The sequence below is a fragment of the Aplidium turbinatum genome, chromosome 8 (assembly GCF_918807975.1).
Source record: "Aplidium turbinatum chromosome 8, kaAplTurb1.1, whole genome shotgun sequence".
Taxonomy (NCBI): Eukaryota; Metazoa; Chordata; class Ascidiacea; order Aplousobranchia; family Polyclinidae; genus Aplidium; species Aplidium turbinatum.
Window position 1 is genome coordinate 23,637,613 of NC_137479.1, and position 22,678 is coordinate 23,660,290.

At 36.4% G+C, this 22,678-nt stretch overlaps 1 protein-coding gene across 1 annotated transcript in view; it reads right to left on the minus strand.

Annotated features, from left to right (window-relative positions):
• Positions 1-22,678, minus strand: part of LOC145776175 (uncharacterized) — a 35,821-nt gene extending 13,143 nt beyond the window's left edge. The window contains exons 1-5 of the mRNA XM_082587576.1: positions 22,590-22,678; positions 5,452-5,809; positions 4,943-5,145; positions 2,418-2,521; positions 459-626 (exon numbers count right to left, since the gene is read on the minus strand). Of these exons, the coding sequence (XP_082443702.1) occupies positions 459-626; positions 2,418-2,521; positions 4,943-5,145; positions 5,452-5,809; positions 22,590-22,629 (873 nt within the window). The 5' untranslated portion in view covers positions 22,630-22,678. The remainder of the gene's footprint in view (positions 1-458; positions 627-2,417; positions 2,522-4,942; positions 5,146-5,451; positions 5,810-22,589) is intronic.

Genomic DNA, 22,678 nt, shown 5'->3' on the forward strand with positions numbered 1-22,678 from the left:
TGCTGAAGATCATATGAAATCTACCACGAGTTGCGAGCCCAATGGGATGCATTCTTTGGATGAAATTGATAACAACTTGTTCAATAATAACGCTGAAAGTGTTTCGATTTAATGACCCAAATATATGTTTTTTGTTTATAATTTCAGTTTGCTTGATGGTTATTTGATAAAATGCATATCAATATGAGCTTTTCGAGTTAGTTCAATATTTAAATTGTCCTACAATAAATATTATTTACTCTACAAAAAGAGTTCTAAACCCAAGCAAATCTAAGCGGAGTGAGCGGAGATAGTTACTATGGTTAAAGCTTAGTAGTTAATAAATATTTTTTTAAAGAATATTAACTATCTTTCACGGAAGAAATCGTGTGCAAGAACTGTGATTCAGTTACGATCTAGGTTTAGAAAGATTTATGCGGTTTAGGTTGAAAAGTCCCCATTCTTGCACATCCAGTCACCTGCAGAGGAGTCACGCCAGAACCAGCCATGCTTGCTGACTTCTTCAAGCTGGTCACATGAGATTGGGGAAGCGATGACTTTGAAAGCTTAGGTTGATTCTCGCCAGCTTGCACGCACCACCGGTATCTCTCCGCCTTGCTTTTGCTCATGCAATTGTTGTCAGATCTCTACATTGTGACAATTTAAAATAAACAAGTCTTTGAAACAGTCAACCTTATCTGCACACAAAAACGACGCAATTGCAGTATAGTTTCATTAAGTAACGTTAACACTGCTTTTTTAAAAACTGTACGGTATGCTATCTAAAAAAGCCCAAGCGGAAACCCTTTTCATGTTTCAATCAAACGTTTCAAAATTCAATCAGACATTCACATGTAATATCAATCTGTAATAACCACCATTGGTCTGTTCCCTCATAAGCAATTATATCGATTACTGCCCCTTTCAATCTAATCTTCATTTACGCAGTCAACGCCAATCAATCATTTCATCCATTGCCAACGCTAACACCTCATTGCTTCTTCTGCAGAAAGCCAAACAAGCAAGAAATATTTCAAACCGCAAGCATCATGCGATGATGTCGTTTTTTGGTTCTGAACTTGATTTTTTCGGTATCTAAGCTAGCAAATCAGTCTTTTATATATCGGATCAATGCAAAAAAGATGAATTTTCCGAGCTGAAGTTTTAAAGACAGTACCAAGCAATGGATAACGACAGAACATTTTATACAATTCACATTGCTTCCTGTATGGAAAACAATAATTTCAACTGACAAGATTTTAACAACTTTTTGCCGTGCATAATACCATGATGCTGAAACCCAAACGATACTAAAAGTTACTGACTACCGGTACACGATTTTCAGGTGTAAATCCATCTTGAAAAGTTGGTTTCAATGGCGTCAAAAAAATATCAATGAAAAAGCAGAGTTGCTTTCAATCGTGCCTCATGTAATCCAGTTTTAGTAACAAATGTGACTATTTTACAGCGTTGTGAATGACATTGTGGTATAACAACCAACAACCGCTTTTTCAGAACAAAGAAAATTGCTTCCTACATCAGATACGAAATCCTTCAAACAACGGATGTATAGTATTTCGAAGAAGAGAATATTGCGTCTCAAGTGAAAACTGTAATATTTGCACATCCAGATTACTATACCTACCAGCATAGTCATCTCAAACTTTTACCAACTGCAAAACAAACTATATTTAGAATTTAACATGGACAGGTAAAGCTATGTTGATTATTACGTGGTTTGACTGCATTGTGCTGTTGAATCAAAAAAAAAGAAACGTCGCGGCTATATGAGACAGTTCACTAACAACACGGTACTTGACAGGTAATAAATAGACTGTGTACGACCGACATACACAGGATAATAACCCATCAATCATAAGCACCATCCATCAAAATTTAATTAAAACTTAAGTACAAGAACGCCTGTGTACTTGTATTTAAAAACAACATTGCTAAGCCAATAATATGTTGAAAGCTCGAGCCGTAATGATGGTTTGAGCTAGGACATCTGTTGAAGACCGAAGATGAAAAGATGGATTTATTGCACACACAGGCGAGTATTTTAACAAATATTCGACTTTCTTACAACGCCGTTGTTGCAGTAAAGGTGAAGACAGACAAAAATTTATAACTCATGACTGCACTTTCATATTAGCTGAATGCACAAAATAAATGGGATGCTGTTCCAAAACTGAAAAAGTCCAACCAAAAACATAGGTCATTCTGTGTCTATGATGTTTGCAGCTTCAGACTCGATGCCAAAAGCCCAGCCTCATGGGCGAAACACGTGTCTATCGCTGAGTTCCTGCTACACTCGACTGCCGAGAAACACAACTTGGTTGTCAACAACCAATCGATTTAATTTCATCTTGAAAACAACGACGACGGCATTTTGACGGAAATTGTGTTCAGTCAAAACATATTTCAAGTAAACCCACCTGTACACTCATCCAGTTGTTAGTGCATTGCTCGTAAAACTGTTTTTGTTGGTTCATCATTGCTTCCACAAGGAGCTTCTGAGCCGCGTTGAGTGAAGTCCGATCTGAAAAACAAAATATCATCAATTCTATAGAAGTTTAGCCGGAAGTTTTCAAGTTTTTTATAGAAATAGATTCATGAATTTAATGGTAACAAGACTAGAACAAAAACATGTGATTGTCAATAAAACGACGCGCTGTCAAATACCATTTAGCTGGACGACTTTTTTTTCTGATGTCAGTAATAATACATCGAAAAGCTTAACATCATTCGAGTCCTCAGTGTTGCAAGATCAAAACATAGATTAATTATCGATTTGGTTTACATTCACAAAATTATTGGCGTTTTTTTATCAAATTGCTTGACTAAATCAACTGCAAAAGAATATTGAATCGGTTTTAGTGTTGCTCTACCTGGCCTAAATGTGATCGGAAGCATCAACAAGGCTCATGTTTTTGTTTCACATTTTAGATTTCGAATAGATTACATTGAACCCAACTGACCTATTAAGGCTATTTGGCCTAAATGTGATCGGAAGTATCAACAAGGCTCATGTTTTTGTTTCACATTTTAGATTTCGAATAGATTACATTGAACCCAACTGTCCTATTAAGGCTATTTTCCAAACAAAAGTAGTCTCAAGAAAGCAACATCCATTATAATCTTCTTGGGCGTTTATCATTCTACACTTCTACAGCTTGCGACATCGAACGGAAAGGACAAAAATATATTTCAATCTCTGCAGCTCTGCTTCAAACCTCACTGTATTTTCCTAGATTGCAATGTCATTAAAATTAGATGTATCGGTATTGCATTAAATATCTACCCTGGACTTCACTCTTTACTTTGCTGTTTTCAAACCTCTGGCACGGGAGCAATTTCCTGAGCTGCGTCTTGAAAAGCCTCGCAACTACAACTGACTTTCGGAAAGCCATTCCGCCTCGACAAGGCTAATCTATGCCGACATCTTACACAGCACATAAGGTTTATGAATCATGCATCCCTTTATGAGTTGTATGGCACATCCTTCATACAGATAACTAGCCTGTCGAGAAATTCATACAATTTTAGGTTAACTTAACGTAAAGCAATGTTAAATTATCGCATCAATGTTAAAATGCATTAACTACAAAGAATCAGATATGTTGTATGCATACATCACAGCGCGATACATTTAATCTGGTAATGCGTTTCAGTAGGATATATAGAACTGAAACATCGTTAAAGCATAATAACCCAAACGACAGTTTTCAAAGCTCTATGACATTTTTGCCTGATTTTAATCAAACGATTCTTTGTAGATTGTCTTGGCAACCACACTCAAGAGCGATTCGGTGATATAGGAAGTCATTTGAGCAGAAATTCCAGGTGTAGGTTGAAAAAAATCGGCAATATCTTGTCCACGTGATACAAAAGTGCAAGCGATTCCATCCAAAATGATAGGAAAAACTACTACTACTACTACTAATCCCACCCAGTGGCGTTGACAAGGGAGGTTTAGGGAGTACTTTTGGACCAGAGCCAGGCATCACTTTACGGGCCCTTAATCTTTCCAAGGGGTCATAAAATTTATAGAAACTACCGCGTATTTTTTGGATATATGCGTTTTTCTTAGAACTGTCTTGATTTGGGGCCCGTTGATTTCATTGGTATCGGCCCTAAGTTATCCTCTCAACGGACCTGCTCCTACCCAAAATTCAGTATACCTTAGGCTTATAGCATTACTTATGCAGCATTAGTAGATAAAATGCACCACAATGTGAAGATCTGTTCAATGGAGATGCTGTTCATGTGTGGAAAAAGTTCACCTCGTGCCACAAACGAAGTATGTCAATGAATGAGTCCCAACACTGCAACGAGCACTACGCTTTGCAAGCAAATTTTCTACGAATTAATACAGAAATTAGTGGTGCAACAACTATTATATTCTACATTTTTTTTACAAAAATAACCAGAGCGGGATGAAAAATCGATCAATGTGTTTTGCTGTCAATGCTACGACCTGGTTTAAGAACCGGCTCAACTGGAAGTGAAAAATCACACTTGTATTAATCTATGACTCCAATAAATAAACATATAATTCAAACAAATGCGTTACTAGAGAAAAGTTGATGAAAAACTGTAACTGTATGAACAGAGGTAGCCATTGATTCCTCAGTGGATGAAGGATGGACAACATCTTACCATTCCCGACGCTTAATATGACGGGTCTGCTACTATTCGGTGAGTCCGATTCGGTGAGTCCGATTCGGTGAGTCTGATTCGGTGAGTTCCTAACCTCTAACCCCTAACCCTAACTCCTAACCCCTAACCCTAAAACGGCAATGATAATTAGGCCACGGTACCCGATAATTAAAAAAAAAAATTGAAAAAATCCCCCGTTAAGGGATCGGACTCACCGAATCGGACTCACCGAATCGGACTCACCGAATCGGGCCATTCCGTAATATGACAATACCGGGACAAAACACCGAACATAATTTACCTGTAAAGCTACCTGGCGCCTCGCTGGCTTGGTCAAGGGTACCAGATGTCATCCCGATCGGGTGGACTGGACTTTCCCTGGCAGTGGTGGGTGACTTAGTAAGCGGGCGTGATCGAGGTAATTTTACAGGTTCATTCTTCTCTTGTTTCACCGAATAAGCTGCTGATTTTTCTTGATTTGAAGATACATACGAAGATTGGCGACTGCAAAATGATGTTCAAGAAAAATTAGTAAAATTTCTGGTTACTTTGTATCTGGACTGTGGGCCGGGCGAAAAATATACGACTCAAATTCCTCGATAAATAACCGGCCGACTCCGGACAAGTCAAAATTTCTCCGATTCCACAGCCCTGCTGTGTGGGCGTAGAAGTTGGTCCATTTTAATATTTGGTTATGGTATAGTGAATTAATCAATCGAATATTCATTTGCCTAAAGAACCTTTATCTTATTGAAATCAATAAAAACAATATTTGAATATATAAGTTAACCGATATAAATGCTGACGTACTTCTGCTGACTTGTCGTAGCAATTGGAGAACTTTCGGAAGAATTGAGTGACGATGGACTGTCGCTCATATGCAAGTCTTGCGAAACCAACAAAGGGTGTTTCGCTGATATTTCTTGCTTCACAGAGGTCATCGTTGTTTTTCCTGGTGTTGCAGCACTGACAGGTAAAAATTTCTGGGCAAACTCTAAAAGCTTCTGACAAGAGTTCGTGTCAGCGTTTCCGTCACTTTCTTCCATACTTTGATCCGGTTTACACGCTCCCGGTCTTTCGATGTCTTCACTGTCACGTGGTACACAACTTACGTCATCAATAGTCGATGGCTTGTCGAGCTTACTTAAAACTTCCTCTCCATTTTGAGCTGAAAAAAGAAAAGAAACTATCACTTCATGAAAAATCGCAGCTAAGTATCAAGATTTGTGTCGTCAGGAAATGCAAGAACTGCAAGTTACAGATTTCATACCAACGACGACGAAGAATTCTAACTTGCAGATTTAATGAAAAATGATAACGTGATATCTTTCGCAGCGATTCAACGCGCACATGTCGTACAAATGCCAATATGACGTGTTTCGTAAACCGAGAATCTGACAAAATCAAGCTTCTGATTTACATACTTCTAAGAACAGCCACAACAAAGTTAAAACAATTGAAATCACCACCCAGCTTGACATACGCAAAAGCAATCCACCGCCAGTCTATGGTCAGGCACACTTCTAACTATCCGTCAATATTTCATGAGATGAACCGCCTATATTGCGCTGCAGATTTTGAAGAATGGGTTGTCAAATTGTCTTGACAGGACATCAGCCTGCCATTGCTGCTCATTTGAATCGAATCTCAAGAAATGGCAACGTTGATCGAATGCAACATGGCGAAGTTTGCCAGACAGGACAAAAGGATAAAAGCAGAAGCAGCATTACTGATATCTTATCATCAATCACACTTCGCCTGCTAAGATCCTTGGGAAAGATGTTCTCTTTTAACACCAACACGAGCATTGTTTTTGCATTGAATCAACATCTGCCGTTTTACAATAACGTGTCTCAGAAGCATTTATTGATAGCATTCGTTTGAACAAAGCCCGTCGTATAAGACAATGGTGATTGACATGACAGACAATTAAGCTAAAAAAAAAAACCATTCGCATCACGGGATGATCTTTTTCCTGCTAGTTTGACAATGTCTATTTACAATCAAAAAACGCCATAACGTTAATTACAATGCAGTTGAGAATAAAATCCACACTTTACAATAGTTTGGCAGGTGAAGCAAAATTGGATAATCTTACAAATGTTTAAACGCAATTATTTTACAAACCTTATCCTATGTTTTAAATTTCATGCGGTATATTTAATCAGAGTTCCTCTGCAAGGGACGAAGCTTGCCGAGTTTCCTTCACAACCAATTGCAATGTCTCAAAATAAGCGGCAAGAAACTACGCACACGGTGGGTTTCAGTATAAAAGAGCTTATTTTTAGCTACAAACAAGACATATTTGCAAATAAAATTTAAAAGGTTACATTTAACTGCGTAAAAACGGGTATTTGTAGCAATGTAGCAATATGTAGTTTTGAAAGTGACAGCAATAGCCTACAGAGGAGGGGAAAGCATGACTAGAATCACTATAAAAGTCGTCAAAACAGCCTTTTTAATTGCGCTAATAACCGCTGCTGAAAAACTCAAAATTTCGCGATAAGGGTTTCGTGTTGAAGACCAATTAAACAATGTAGAACATGACAATAAACGACAGAGTGATGCCATTAGCACCAATCAAACTTCTAGACTATGCCTGCCTCTTGAATCAACAAGAAATTTAGTGTCAGATAGCTTCGACATTCAACGTAAACTCATCACTTTTTTCAGAGCTACTTGAACAAGAAAATTAACAAAATGCATAACTGAGACGTTGAATTCTAAACATGCATATGGCAACACTATTTTTATCGGCTTTCCTCATTTGATCAAAAAAAAATTTTTTGCGGTTTGTTTCATACTATCACACAATTGATTGAAAGGATTTTTGAGAGGATGCGACATAAAACTTGTAAGTTGAACGTCACACAGCTCTGCAAAATTAGCACTAACGTTACTGTCAAAATGACATATGGCTTAGTGATTCAGGTGATATGCACGCTCGTAATGTCTTCGACACAATTGTAAATACGAAAACAGTCTGACCTGTCTTCTATCTCAACACCGCATAATTTGACTGCCTTTCTAAGTACCGCATGTCTAACTTGACTGCAACACACAAAGCAATACCTCAGTCCCACGGTGAGTAGTAATTCTATCTGACATTATGTTTCTGCACCCTTTCACTTTACGTGTGAGTTATAACTTTGCTAGACAAGAAGCTACACTAATTGCTTAATTGTTTAAAAATTGGTGAGGATTTAATCGAAGATATCGTTACCGTCAACACAAATATGCTACTCTGACCAACAAATACATTCACTATCGCACTTTTTTCGAGTTTAATTTTTGCTACAGCTTTGTTCAAACAATTAAAACCCTAATATGAACCACTGCCACAAGACATGGAATTGGATATCGAAAACTTTGCTATCATACATCAAGTCTTTTCTGCCACTGGTGTATCTGTTGTCTTTGAACAAAATACAGATGTGACAAAAGAAAAAAGCCTTAGAAAAAATCAGACACAAGAAACGAGATGTGGTCATCGAGACACGTTGTTTTTACTCCACCTTACGTTGTTTCAACAAAAACCGTTCAAATGACAGGTTTAGAATGACAAAACTATCTATCTTGTGAAGTAGGTGGAGAAAATCGAACGGGCACGAATCCGTATTTTCAATCGTCCAATCGTTGAGGGGTAAAGAGTCATTCTTGTCGTCATGATGATGCATTGTGACGTGCGAAATTAAATCGACCACTCAACAAGAGAGTCTTCCCATCAATGTCAGTTAAATCGATCGCTATTGTGTTTAGAAGCCGCCTGTGGAAATCCGCTTCTATGGCGTCAGATGTTCAACGACTCAGGATATCGGAACAACCTAGCCAGAGAACATAACAAAATTTGTCATTTTTACATTGATTCAACGTCCGCAGACGTTGAATCAATGTAAAAATGACAAATTTTGTTCTCTAGCTGCTTTCAAAGGGAAGCTTTTGAAAATAATAAGCAAAAGTCAAGGCGCATCCATCACTCTCCACACGAACGTAAGTGTTTGGTTTCAAAAGCACTGCTTCATTAATTCTATATTCGACTATTTCGAGCCGATCAGCCATCAATCAGCGCGTGGCAATGAAAGCGATATGGAACAAAGTGAGTGATCGCTCAAACGCCCGATATCATCGATTTAATATTCCTGGACGTCAAAGAGACCTGTACGAAAATTCTTGATATCCGATCGGCGGTTACGAAAATAAATCAACAAACATAACATCTGTCTCTGGCCCGAGTAATCGTGCAAGTGATCATGAAAATTTACTTTTTTGAAGCTCAACGCTAGCTGACAAAGAATCAATAAAACAGGGTAGCTTCGTCAGTTGGTAATCTTGTCCAGTTCAAAAATTCACGTCGTTTTGAAGTTTTTTTTGCTGTGATTAGACGTTGCATAAACGGCAATGTCCGTCAGAACCTTGTCACTCGCTATTTAACCTTAATCTCTCATCTGCGCTGGCGAATTTTGGTTGACAATTTGAGATCTTTCTCTCAATTCACCACGTTTATTTTCACGTCACCACATTTTTAACAAGTTTTTAAGAAAAATGGTAAACTTAAAAAACTTCACACTAAATCAAATTTTATTCTTTCACAAAACTTGACATTGACTACCAATGCAACAAGCAGTTATGTCAAGTGAACTTGGAAGAGGTAAATCTCTTTGCTTGTCATTTCATAATCTGAATAATTATCCTGAATTCGTTCTCCAATGGCGTCTAACCAATAAACATTCTGAACTGTGGTAATGACCACTCACTGTTCACGTTTCGTGTTGATTTATGCGGGAATGACGAGAAGTTTTATTACCAAGTGTACGTACATTATTTTCATTTCAAAGAGAAAGCTGAAATATGGCGGTCATAGCTTATTTGGGAAGAGATTCGCGTTGACGCAACGCAAAACCTGCGACTTTTCTAAGATAAAGTTACCAATTTCTTCAGTTTTAATTTACAAGTTGTTTAATAAATCAAGACAGAGAATTTATGCCTGCTTGCTTATTTGGTGCTGGGCGGAGGCCGTGCTTTCGTACCAGTCAGAATAAGCTATAAATCTTGTTTTAAACCAACTCAATCTATGCCGAGTGATTTTTGTAATCAATCAACAACCAAGACGGTAATAAAATTTCAGCGGAGCAATTCACCCCCACTGGCAAGTTGCAACTTATTTTAATGTTGATTTAAAATCTGACAACAAAAAATTGTCATTACCTATCAAATCAATGCAAGAACACCTTGCGTTTTTTCAAAGATTTGCAACAGTTGAAGACACGGAATAGCAGCGATTTATGACAATTTTAAGCGATATAAAAAGTGTATTTACAGAAATTCCTAACTTGTTTACATGATATCTTCGCCGGATGTTGTATGATTACTGGCACAGCAAATCAATGACCAGCTTACAAATCTAAAGCGCTATAGCAGATTGCTTAAACTTAAAGCATTGTGAGATTGAAGGCCGGTTGTCGAATGTAAAAAACGGTTCTAATACAGAAAATAAAAAATGGAAATTCCTTATGTTTAACTTGGAACAAGAAAATTGTTCATTTACTTGCGAACCCACTAGTAAGAAAAAATACCCAACGAACATGCTATTGTCGCATCGCTATCAAGGAGCGTTTCCGTACCATCGTATGTTACCACATAAGTGCGCTGGGGGGGCGGGCATACTTCAAGTTGGTAAGAAGTTCGGCCTTGAAAAACGTTTAACTTATTTAACATGTTGATAATATCTGATGGCATCAATCAACACACATACGCAAGTCGCCATATTTAACAAGAAACAAGCAGAATCCTTAAAAGTATTTGAAGGCATGAAGTAGAATTTATTATAAGTAGCCTACATTAAACGCCTTTCATAAACCAAAAGAAAGAAAGGAAAGCCAAAAGTAAGATGGAGGGACGACATTGACAAACAATGCAATACAACCAATTGGTACCAACTAGCACATAATCATGTAAATTGGCATGAAAAGGGGAAGGCTTACGCTCTGCAGTGGGCTCTCACAGGCTGAAAATGATGATTAACCACCACTGACAATTGAACGTAGAAATACCACGTTATATAAATGGCTTCAATGTATTCGCTCAGTGACTTATTGCAATATCCAACAATGTATCGCGTATCTGTATTCTGTAAGTACAATAATTCAGCAGCCAACAATACGGAATGCATGTGTGTGGATTCAGACTGTTTTCAAATCGACCCTTGAAACTGGTAGCTAAATGTGTGACAGATTGTGGATGCTGATACACAGATAAGACGTTTAAATTTTTCAGACTGAATTTGAGCAGTAAATGAATTGATAGACAGGTTAAAATTCAAAAAAAATTGAAAGAATTGTGAACAACTACAGGGACGATTGTGGGATTAAAATAAAAAATTAATAAAACTTAAATATTTTATAAGTTTATTATTTGGTTTAGGAAGTAGAAGCAAATGAAAGAAGCCTCCTTGCGCCACATAGAACCTGTTGACGGATATACTGACGAGAATGTGGGTTTTTTGTATTTAACTCCAAATTATGTTTTATCGAAAGTTTTAATAAAAGGCTTTAATTGAAAGCCACATAATTGCTCACAGAACAAAAATAACTGAAAAAGAAAAGAATGATTAAATTCAATGACTTAATTTGGGAAACGTGCAAGTGTGAATGCAGTAATTGAATCGACTTCTTTGAACCAAAAAGAGCCATGTGGCAAAAGACATACCGTAACGAATGTTTTCGTTCATTATAATTTTACGCCAGACATTGCTGTATAATAATTGGAGCTAAAAAATATGAAGTAAACCTGAACGTAATACATGACATTAAAAGTGCATGACATTGTCTAAATTAGATTTACATTGAAATTAATTTGAGTTGTCTTTTGTCAGTTAAAATGCTGATGCGAAATCCTTTCCCTTTACAATTGTGCCATTTCTTGACAAAGGATTAAAATTTTCCCTTAATTGGAGTAAGCTCTTTTGCAAAAGTGAATTGTATCTTTAGTTTTGATGACTTTTTTTCTATCCCAGACTAATGCCTGGTAGCTGAAGACTTGGATTAAGCGAACTGGAAGGCAATGAAGTTAATTTTCTTGTTCGTCTTCAAACATGAACTGTTTGCAGCTGGTACTTAAAGTGCTTTCATGGAAGGTCTTTTCTATTTTTCGATCACCTGGTCCATAATCAGGTCGCTATGACCGGGTTTTGCTGTTTGTCAAGTGTTAGTTTGAAACCTACACGCTGCCAATTGAACCACATCTCTAGATGTTGTAACTTGGCAACACTTCTTACCATGAAAAAAATACCGGCTACCATAATACTGTACAGTATATTTTTACTTTAAAAATGTTTAATAAGGCTGGTTTAAGCGTCATTAAACAAACGATCAGAACTAAAAATATGATACATATATAAATATTTATGCTAGTCCACTCAAAAATATGCTTTCAGTGGTTGTTATGTCAAGTTTACTCATAAACAAACAGGTCAAGACTGAGATTAACTTGATTCATAGTAATATCGTCGAACACAACTACAAAAGTATTTTCTGAAGCTTAATGGTGGCAATTTTGCAAACTTGTACAGATTTTCATCTATTGATACGATACAGACATCCTAAATTTTGAGGCTAGAAATTTATATCCGGGGTAAATCAATAAATGTAGTTTGACCGCAAAGCTGACAGTGTCTCAGTTTCACGATAAAGGCGCCAGAAAAAATAAACTACTTCCAACTGAAAGTTATGAGGAACCAGGTGATTTCGGCTAACAAGATTCAATGGCATTGATGTGTGTATACGTGAAATCAGGCTTAAATCGGTTGTGGCAAATATTCTAAAGCAGTTGGCTTTACTACGCTAAATTCTAAGCATGTTAAAGCTTTCCGATCGCAAAATAACACCTGGAAAATTTTTCTGAAACTTCTAAAATTTTGATATCAATCTGATGTCAAGATGACGATAAAACAATGAATTTAGTGACTTCGAATTCAATGAGTGAACGATCAATCATAAGAGTTGCGTTACATCAACTACAGACTTGCTTCAAAGATTAAGCAAACTTCCTGATGAAAAATGCTCAGGTAATCACGTAAACCAGTTGAGCTATTATGACATTTCCTGCTGCAGATCATTGATTTTCATCATTCGTTAGAAAACTTTCGATTTTAGTTATTCAGTTCCGCCGTTTCACATCACTCTAGCTAGTCCTTGTGACAAAAGTAAAGAAAACAGTCACGGATGAAAATTGTAATTAGTTTTACACAAGAAACAAACATAATGCTCAAAATAGACGTGTTCAGTCCATATGCAAACAAACGGCTGTAAGATATACGAATCATCCATTAGGCAATTTCTGCACTAAAACCACAGTTACAGTGTAAGCAGAGGTCATAAAACAGTCTTTGTCACTCTGTTTTTCTATGGAAACAATGCTCACTATTTGGCAATTTTGTAATATTTTGACTGATAGCCTTCATTAACGACCTGATGTTTTGTAGCCAATTACGATTGAGCTTTGAGTCGCTGATCAATGCAAGCTGAGTCGTGGAACAACAAGGAATGCAGATTTCGCTTGAAGTTGCAGTTTTGATGTCGGAAAACTATTTCATCTCTCTTCAATTATATAAATCCGCACCAGGCGGTGAAACATGAATCAGTGTCACATTAACAAGCTACATTCTATGTTTAGGACAAAACCAGACTTTGCAGTCTACTACAAGTGAAACTTGAGAAGCCAAATAAAATTAGTAAACAATAAACATACATTGTCGAACAACAACCTTTGCTTTTTCTTTCATCAGACGAACGTTGCCACTATTGCTAGAAACGATAACTATCTTGATGAACACCAAAACTTTTCAGTATTGAAATTACAATAATAAAGAGAAAAACATTTATATATATTTTTTAAAACTATGCATCCTGGGAACAGTCATACAAAGTATGTGGCCATAACCTCATGCTAAACCAACTTGCTAAAGAAGTTGCATATCATGAAGAGACAATTTCTAAATCTCGGCAATTGCAGACCTTGTCAAAATGGCTAACTTACAATCGGTTAAGATAAGGTGCTGTTTGATTGACAGTTCTGAAAGGAAGTATAAACTATGCAATATCAAAGAAAGAAAGTGATATCAGATTTAGTATCAAACTAAAAGTATAAGTCAATTGGTGTTCGTGCTCTGAGTTGAGTTAGTTTAAGTAGGGACTGAGTCAGAAAAGTAGTCCTTTTTTAAATCTGCAAACGTTGAATTATTGTAAAAAAGGATATATTGGTTTGCTGGGAATACTATATGCCAATCCCTACAAAAGTCTTGTGCCCTGAATGAGCAGGATACCATGAGTGACGTATAAGCACACTTGTTATATGTTCAAGCCAAAAAATAAGGCACACCACATTCCCTTAATTAACTTTGAAACAGGGAATATACAACTTTATTTAATTCCTTTTGCTTTAATGAATAGAATAGATGAAATTCAAAGTTAAAACTTTGCATAATCAAGCAGTGCACAATGCGATCTCCACAACAACTGCAGCCAAGCCATTGTACACATTTACAGGAAACAGTTCTGCTGTTTAATGTTTGGCAAGAATGCAATCGATTCCATAGTCAAAACTTTTCGGTAGAGCCTTGCCAAGCATTCAACCCACGCTTCCGTGATGACATTTGGCAGTTAGTCTGCTATCTCAGCGCTTAAAATGCCAGAGTTACTGCAAAGTGTAAAGTTAAACGCAATAGGTTTCTGGCTACTGACCAGAAAGACACGTGGACTTATCCGGGCAATGGATTCCATCAATTCCTTATTCTTGTCAACTATTTCACGCAAAGACGACGAGTTATTTCATAGTTTACAAGAATTGAAAACTATCAATAGTCTTAGTGAAGGTCAACTTTGTGAATCCACTTATTTAGCGCGGAGTTAAATAAGTCTCTAGTTAGTCAAATGGTAAACATTTATCTTTCATTATTCAATGATCTGTCATAAGCCGTGTTGACTTGATGCAAAAACTAGATAGAGTTGGATAGTTAAAGATCACATATAATATACACTAGATAGGCTACATAATTTAATTAGTTCAACAACAGCTTTGAAAAGAAAGTCATAAATTTTTAAACAGAAAAAGGTAATGATATTCTCTTGAATACTACCGAAGTCAACTTCTAATCATCTTTTTATTTTCATTTCCTAAAGTGTCGAACCAAAAACCGAGGTTCAAAATATAGAAGTTCACAAAATAAAAACATGGAATATATATTTTGCATAGAATCATCATCCGTTTGCACCTTCTTCGGATAATAGAATGGCAATTTGAACATAGTATTGTAATGACAATGTGCAGAAAAGCAAATGTGAAAGCATAACAAGGCACAGTGTTGATTGTGGTGGATGTAAAAGATGTTTCAAGACAAAATGCCTGCTTCAATGTACTCACCACCAAACATTTACTCTTCGAAGTGAAAGTAGTTGAAAATGTCATCTGTAATTTTTTACAAATTGCAACATTTCTCGTAATATATGTACGACGTACGTAATTGGATGTTTGCAGCACCAAACAACGCTGTATTGGCAGTTGGCACCATGCAACCATAAAGCAGCCGACGGTTTTTGTTAACTTTTTTGAGCGAAAACTGCAAAGACTGGGTTCAAATTGCTCATAAAATTCAACCAATGTTTGTGGGTCCCAGGTATGTCCAATTCACACTTACCACTGACAAAACCAACAGCCATATTATACGTTTTATCACGAATAATTTCAAATTATCAAGAATAGAGATTATGTTTTTTGCAACAGAAATTTGCGGTTGTCTGTCACAAAAATCTCATGCCACTGCTGGCTTGATAGTGCGATAACTGATATGTCGGCTGGCTTGTACATCAGCAAAAAATTTTACAGTGCTTTTTATAAAATTAATGAGGGTGTCCACATGCAACTATAAATCTATTAATCCTGTAATTTATTATTGCTAGCTTGCGCTCGTGATTTATTGGTTGCGTCATACCAAATAGATTTGATAATAAATCTTCTATTAACCGAAATATATGTTTGTTGATGAGTTAGCGGCGGTAAAAACGAATGGTTCTACATCGCTTGAAGATTTTCCGACATTGAATCGACCAAACGATCGGTAACTTCTGTCAGGATTTAGCTCAAATAGCGGGGATGATATATTGATGACCATTAACTATAATTCAGGCGCAGAAAAAGACAAGTCGGCAAAAACTAACGCCATTACTCAACGCACTAGTTTCAAGTATAATACGTCAAATAAACTGGTTGGAATTAATACCATGTAAAACTCTGATGATGCTCAAAGTAATGAAGTAATCGCGGGCGTAGCCAATCAGCAAATCAGTTCTCCTTTTACAATGCTTCAATGTTTGAAAACGTTGAAGCAATGCAGATGAAAACTAACTTACTAACTAGTATCAATGACAAGGGGCGTGAAGAACAGTCCACATGGCAAAATGAATCCCACCTCGCTCATCCAGTGTGTAAAAAACACGGGATTTAGAATAAAAAACGAGCCACTGTTTTTTCTTTTTAGCTGCGCTTGGCCCAGGGAGGCAATGTTCTTGTTACACCACTGCAAGTAAGTCGTATATCATAATAGAGATGCAAGTAATCTTTCTAATGCAGAAACGAATCGCTTACTCTGAATAAAGGTTAACGATGACAATAAACTGCGCAAAACTTGCTTCTTGGTCAATACCAAATTTTGGCACTCGACGGTGTAAAATAACTAAAACTAGACAAATACCGTACGCCATCATTTGATGACATATTATTCTCATTTTAAAGTGTGATACAAGCAAAGTAATTTTTTCATCGACAAAACGTTGTCGCCAAAGGTTTACTTTTAGAGGAAATGTTTAAGACATCACGTCTAATTGTGTTCAACCAACAATTTAAGTCGTTTAATGGTCAAAACTAACATTTTTTTTTAAGTTGTCAGTACGTCAGTTATTTGTATTCTCCACGAAAAAGTATTAATTAATCTGACACCATTCACCTAAATTATATGCGCAATTGATGATAAAAAGTCTTAGATATTTTTAGGAATTACAGTAATAATGACTATATACCCAGTCAATTGGGTTTCTATGTTTTGCGCCATGCATAGAGTGACCAAGCACCAAGCATGTGGTGTTGTTGACAGAAGATCTTCGGAAACAATGATTAGCGTAATTAGGCATGGAGTAACACAAAACAGCATCCATTGCCTAAAGAAACGACCCAGCCAGCAAATCAGCGTCGTTTTTAAATGGATTCAAGGCCTGCAGACGTTACTTGCTGATGGGCAAGAAGTCATCGACAACCGTCTCACACTAACGTAGCAAACGTTTGTTTACTGCAACCGAGTGACTGAATCTGATTAAAATAACGGTTTCAAATGGAATCAGGACGCATGTTCACTGCTTGACCATTAACCAAGATAATCCGACTTACATCAGTAAGTTCAGGCATGATAAAGTGTAATGAGAGTGTAGCTAGGAAAAAAGTTGCTTTCAAGTGCTCGCATTCACGTCTTGCTGGAACATAAGGAAATACATTTTCCATTATCAACCTTAAAATACATGTGGGATGCAGCGGTCATCAAAAACTCAATACAAAAATTTAAGTTGCACACTTCGACATTGTTTACACGAGGAAAACAATTTTTTTCGTTATCCTTCACATATTTAAAGCCATTGGATCTAAAAGTCAAAATGACATTTTCATTGACGAGTTTAAATGATTAATTCATTGGTGAGCTGATTATTATTACGCCACACACAGATCAGTAGACCACCCAGAAAGTGAACTATGATATACCACCTTAACGTTACCCTAACAACATAATATGTTGGATTTATGTATAGCCATAGCAACACACACCTGGACCACTACAATTTAAGCATGTCATGTTCAGGTAAGACAGTTGTCGCTACATTACAAAGCTGTCTCCTGCACCAGGTTTAAGCCTTGACAACCCATCAATGAATTTATTTTTAAATGGATTTTCAAAATAAGTTAATACAAAAAAGGCGATTGACAAAAAAACTTAGAAAAAGTGACTAACTCAAAAAAAGTTTAACCGTTCTCTTTCACATACGAGACAACTATGTGAAGCTGTTTGGGATCAGAATCGGTGTCGGGAAGATCATGTTTCGAGGTGTAGTTCCAGATAGCAGATGGAAAGATGATTCCAAATGTGTAGCGTACGGCTTCGAATGTCAAGGCTACAAGTAGGCTATGGCAAGCCGGTGTAGCAGTCCAAAAGTTACAAGAGTTGCCAAATATTTCATTTAAATTTTATTTTATTTTGTTTTGAAAAATAATTAAATTTTTAACCTCTCAAAAGGTCAGATTAATAATTATAAGTATTTTGTAATGTTAACTGAAAAGCTTGCATTAGTTTGAGAGCAATGAATTCATTACACTTAGTTGAAACAATTTTCGCTTTTCTATCGATTGTGAAAACGCCGGGCACCGCTGGTAACTTTTGGACTGACAGTAACTTCCAGACTGCAACGCCGCAGAAGCAGTCCAAAAGTTACTGCTATTGTAAGTGGGTGTGCTTTTTCGAAATTCTTTTTGGAAAACTTGAAAATGGACTGAAACTTCACTTGGTCAGTAGATTAAACCCTTTGCAAGTATGCGAAAGATGAATCCCAAGGATAAATATTCTCACCACGAAACCATAATTCTAGACTTTAAGTTTCGTGCCACGTGTTTTCGATGGGAGTCCAACGGAAATTCATTGGAATCTCAAAGTGTTCAACACTTTCGTAAAAGTTAAAGCCTTCCCCTCGTGTGAGACTGTGATAGCCTACTCACTGAAGGTTGATGGCGTTTTGACTACCGGTTGGCCTACATGCAGTGGTGTAGCAGCCACTTGGCGGTTCTGGCTCTGCGCCAGGGGCGGCAGGCTGCAAGGGGGCGGCAAAATGAGGCTGCACAGTACACACAGCACGAGAAATGAAGTAATGCAAAAATAAATAAAAAGTAAAACAAGAAAATGATTTACAAAGAGACAGCTAGCACACCTTAAAAAATTTAAGGATAGAACAATAGCTAAAAAACTCGAGTTGCTTCTTGCGTGATGTTGGATAGCTGTTCCTGTACTCCGTCTGTTGTTCAATTCTTAGTAACATTTATTACGTCATAAATCTGTTGTTATAATCACGATTCATTTTCTCTATCTCAGCAGTAGTTTCTGTAGTCAGACCTATTAGCTATTGATCTTTTATTGCCTAATACATTTATTGTCCATTTTTTGTCTTTTATTTTTGGCCTTAACGCTGAGACAATGAGGCTTCTTTCCTTTCTCAAGCAATATAAAACTTCTGAGACGCGGCACATTATTTGTAATTATTTTTATTGATAAGATTGCTTGAACATGAAACTATTTCAAAATTTGCTGCATTCTACTTAGGGCGGCATTTTCAACGAAAGCCAGGGGCGGCAGCATATGCTCCTACGCCACTGCCTACATGTAGCCTAAGTTACTTTATATTTCTTCAAAACGGTAGTTATGAAAAACCAGACCAAAAATAGGCTCAGTGCTTCATTCACTGGAAAACTTTAGTTTTAACTTTCATGAAATAGGCCTACATAAAATATAGAGGCTAACAAGTCAGCCTTCAAATGCAAACTTTGCACGATATATTAAGGCCTGTATAGCTTATTATATGCCACTGTTTCACGTAGCGACGATTCAAACTTTGAAATGTTTGGCGCGATGATCAATTAAACTATTTGTTTCAACAGAGCGATATAGCCTACAATGAGTCAATAAAACACTCATAACACTGTTGAATCGTAGGTTGCATCATAGCATAATCAGGATGACAGCAAAAGACTATAGGCTAAGTGGTCATCTAGTCAATCACCTCCCCATGCAAATTTATTTGCCAACGCACGTAAGGCACGGACACAACTTCAAATGGTATAATACAAACAAATCAGGTTAAAATGATAGCCTACGTAAATTGTTAGGTTACAAATTCAAATTTCATTCCAAAACAGCAACAACTTCTGGTACAAAACTCATCTTTTAACTTTCATCTTATTTTCGCTTCATTCCCAATTACGTTTCTGCTGTAAATCATGTTGTTAAGATGCAATGGTGGATAAGTCTTAATTCAAGTTCAACATGTTTCCAATGTTGAAATCATTTATACAAATCTGCTGCAAGCGTCAAATCTGAAAACCCTGGTTTAGTAACTTCGGGACTGGCAGTAACTTTCAGACTGCGTATACGCGGTCCAGAAGTTACGGTAACTTTCATACCGCAGTAACTCCTGGACCGTTACACCGGAACATTTTTTTTGCAACTTGGACCACATGAAAGAAGAAACAAATTTTCAGAGCTAATGAGGAAACTTTTCAACAATCGAATTAAAGCTTTCGCAGATCATCATCATGTGGCAGTCAATTGCTTCCACAAGTCACGTTCTTCCGCTACTTTTTTGCTTCTCCGATGCTTGACAAGTTAACACATTGTTTTACATCATCTCCCCAAGTTCGTCTCCTTTTTTTCCTACACCTCTTTCCTTTCACCATACCTTCAATAACCAATTGATGCAGCTGTCCTACAGATTTCCTCAAAATATGTCTCACGAATTTCATGTTTTGTTTCGCTAAATCGTTTACCAATCTACCTTGCACTCCAATTCTTTTTCATAATTGCTTCGTTTATAATGTGTTTTTTATATTTATAATGTTCGTGAAACAACTTCAATAAAAACTGAACTAACCCATGAAAAGTTCTAAAATACTTTTCAGTCTACAAAAGCCATGTACTGTTATTTTCTAGCTTTAGGAGTGATGAATTGTGTGATAAATTTTCCACATCAGCACACTCTCTATGAGGGTCAGATTAATGCGCTAAGACAGGAAATAAGAATTCTGAGTTTCCACACAAACATTTAGCTCTGGAAAAAAGTTTGTGTAGAATAAATCGAAGAATCTGCCACCAAATTAACGGCAAACTAATGATTTAGGTTTATTCAGGTAATACATTCGTGAACATATAGTATTCTTTTATTTGAATAAGATACTGAAGAAGCCGCCTTTACGGTAGCGAAAGCTTTATCAATAAATTATACAAGGTTCCAAACCTGACTGATTTTGTTTACTCTTACGTTATGTCTTTGCTCGTTTTTTTCAACTTATTTTGATTGATCATTAAATTAAAGAATAACAACAGCGATCTAGATAACTCTTTTTTAAGTTTAGGTGTTGAAAACTTTATTGACAAATAAAACGCATGTTATTACAAGATCTCAAAGCAATTTTCCCAGTGTAGTTTCTTACAAGATTCACCACAAAGTGATAAAAAGTCTTGCAACGAATAACTATAATTAACCAGTTATGAAGCGAAATGGCATTTTCCACGGCAAGAATACTATGATGCAATCGCAGTGCAATTCTTATTGAAACGTAAACTCATGCAAATTCCCTATTTTCGTAAAGTGAACGTCAAACCACGTTTGATTCTAATGTCAGTGCAATAAACAAATCAAGCAGATTGGCCTACAAAAAAAACAAAAAAAAACTGAAATCTATTGACATTTTCACCTTTCAAATTTCAGTATTTAAGTTGTCAGCGAAACAGCAATCAATCAGCTGACGTGGAAGAAAAATATTACAACAAGGGACAAGTATGAACTAGCTGTGACCCCAGCCGGCAATAAAAGTTCATCTGCCATTCATCAATCCCTGCAGGAGTGCTTTTAAGAGAGTCCTGTCTTCTCAGAACGAAAGATTGATGATCGCTGAAAGGCCAACAGCCAAACAAACAGTACTTCACTTATACCAAGCAAGCACTTCCAAACGTTGAAGTTAGATCAACAGAATGTACTGTATTTTGAAAAGGAAATCCAATGAATTACCCTTTTGGTTAATTTAGTATGAAAGTTTTAAAGCCTAATTGAGGCTCATCTCATACTTTCCCATGATGCGTTTATTTCAAATAGCTTTTTTCAAACGCATTGAAGCAACATACAAATTAGAAAACTTAAAAATATAGTAGTTTTTCTCTGTGGTTACTTACTCAGTGGGAAAATTAAAAATAATTATGACTACTAATGTATTTTTAGCCATTGGTTGTATAAAATGTTAAAATATATATTACAGACATGATTATATTAAAAACAGCAAAACCTTTAAACTTGAAAACAACTACAGCTGCTACATTTTCATGTGTTTTATAAAATGAAACTTATCAATGTAAAGGTTTGACAATTTTTAAGAAACTTTTAACATAGACAAATCAGGATTTTGTAAATTTAATAAGAACAATGGAAGATCGATTGTTGTGGAAAATCACTGTTGCTGACGCCTTATTCAGGCTATCAGGCATGGCCAATGATGATAAATAGGTCAAATGGTCAACCCTAATATTTTTGATCAAACTTTCTTTGTTTTCATAATCTTTCCTATTTCTTACTCTCCTCTCACCACACAAAGCAAACAGAACATTTCAATATTCACACAAATTGGCCCAGTTTCAATCAATGTGATAACTAGTAGAGTACAGATAATATTGTTTGTTTACCACAGGTAAGCATTTGAAGATAATGTTCATAATAATAGAACAGCAATGTTGAACAACAAAGAACTCTGTATACATTAACAAATTAAAATACAATCACAACAAAAAATTCAGCTTTAATAGCACAAATAAAAGTGAAAAATGTACAGCTGTATTTTACCTTTGAAACACCACTAGCACAAACAATACCGCTACACACTAGGGTGAACTGAAAAATTTTTCTTGGAAATCTACACACCTGAAAAACACAATCTGAAAAAGTTGTTTAAAATCTTGGTTTTTGATGATTTGCTTATTTTTCAGTCTATTGTGTAGATATCAAAACAATGTTTTTACCCATGCTTATAATTTTTTGCTACGTACGATCTTGCAGTTGGTTGTATTAATACCATGCCTCTTTCATTTGTACATTTGATACACTTACAATTCAATCTTTGCGGTGCTCCTTGTTTTTTTCTTGTCATTCTTGTTTATTTCAACGTTCAAACAATCTTTCACTGACCACTTACATTC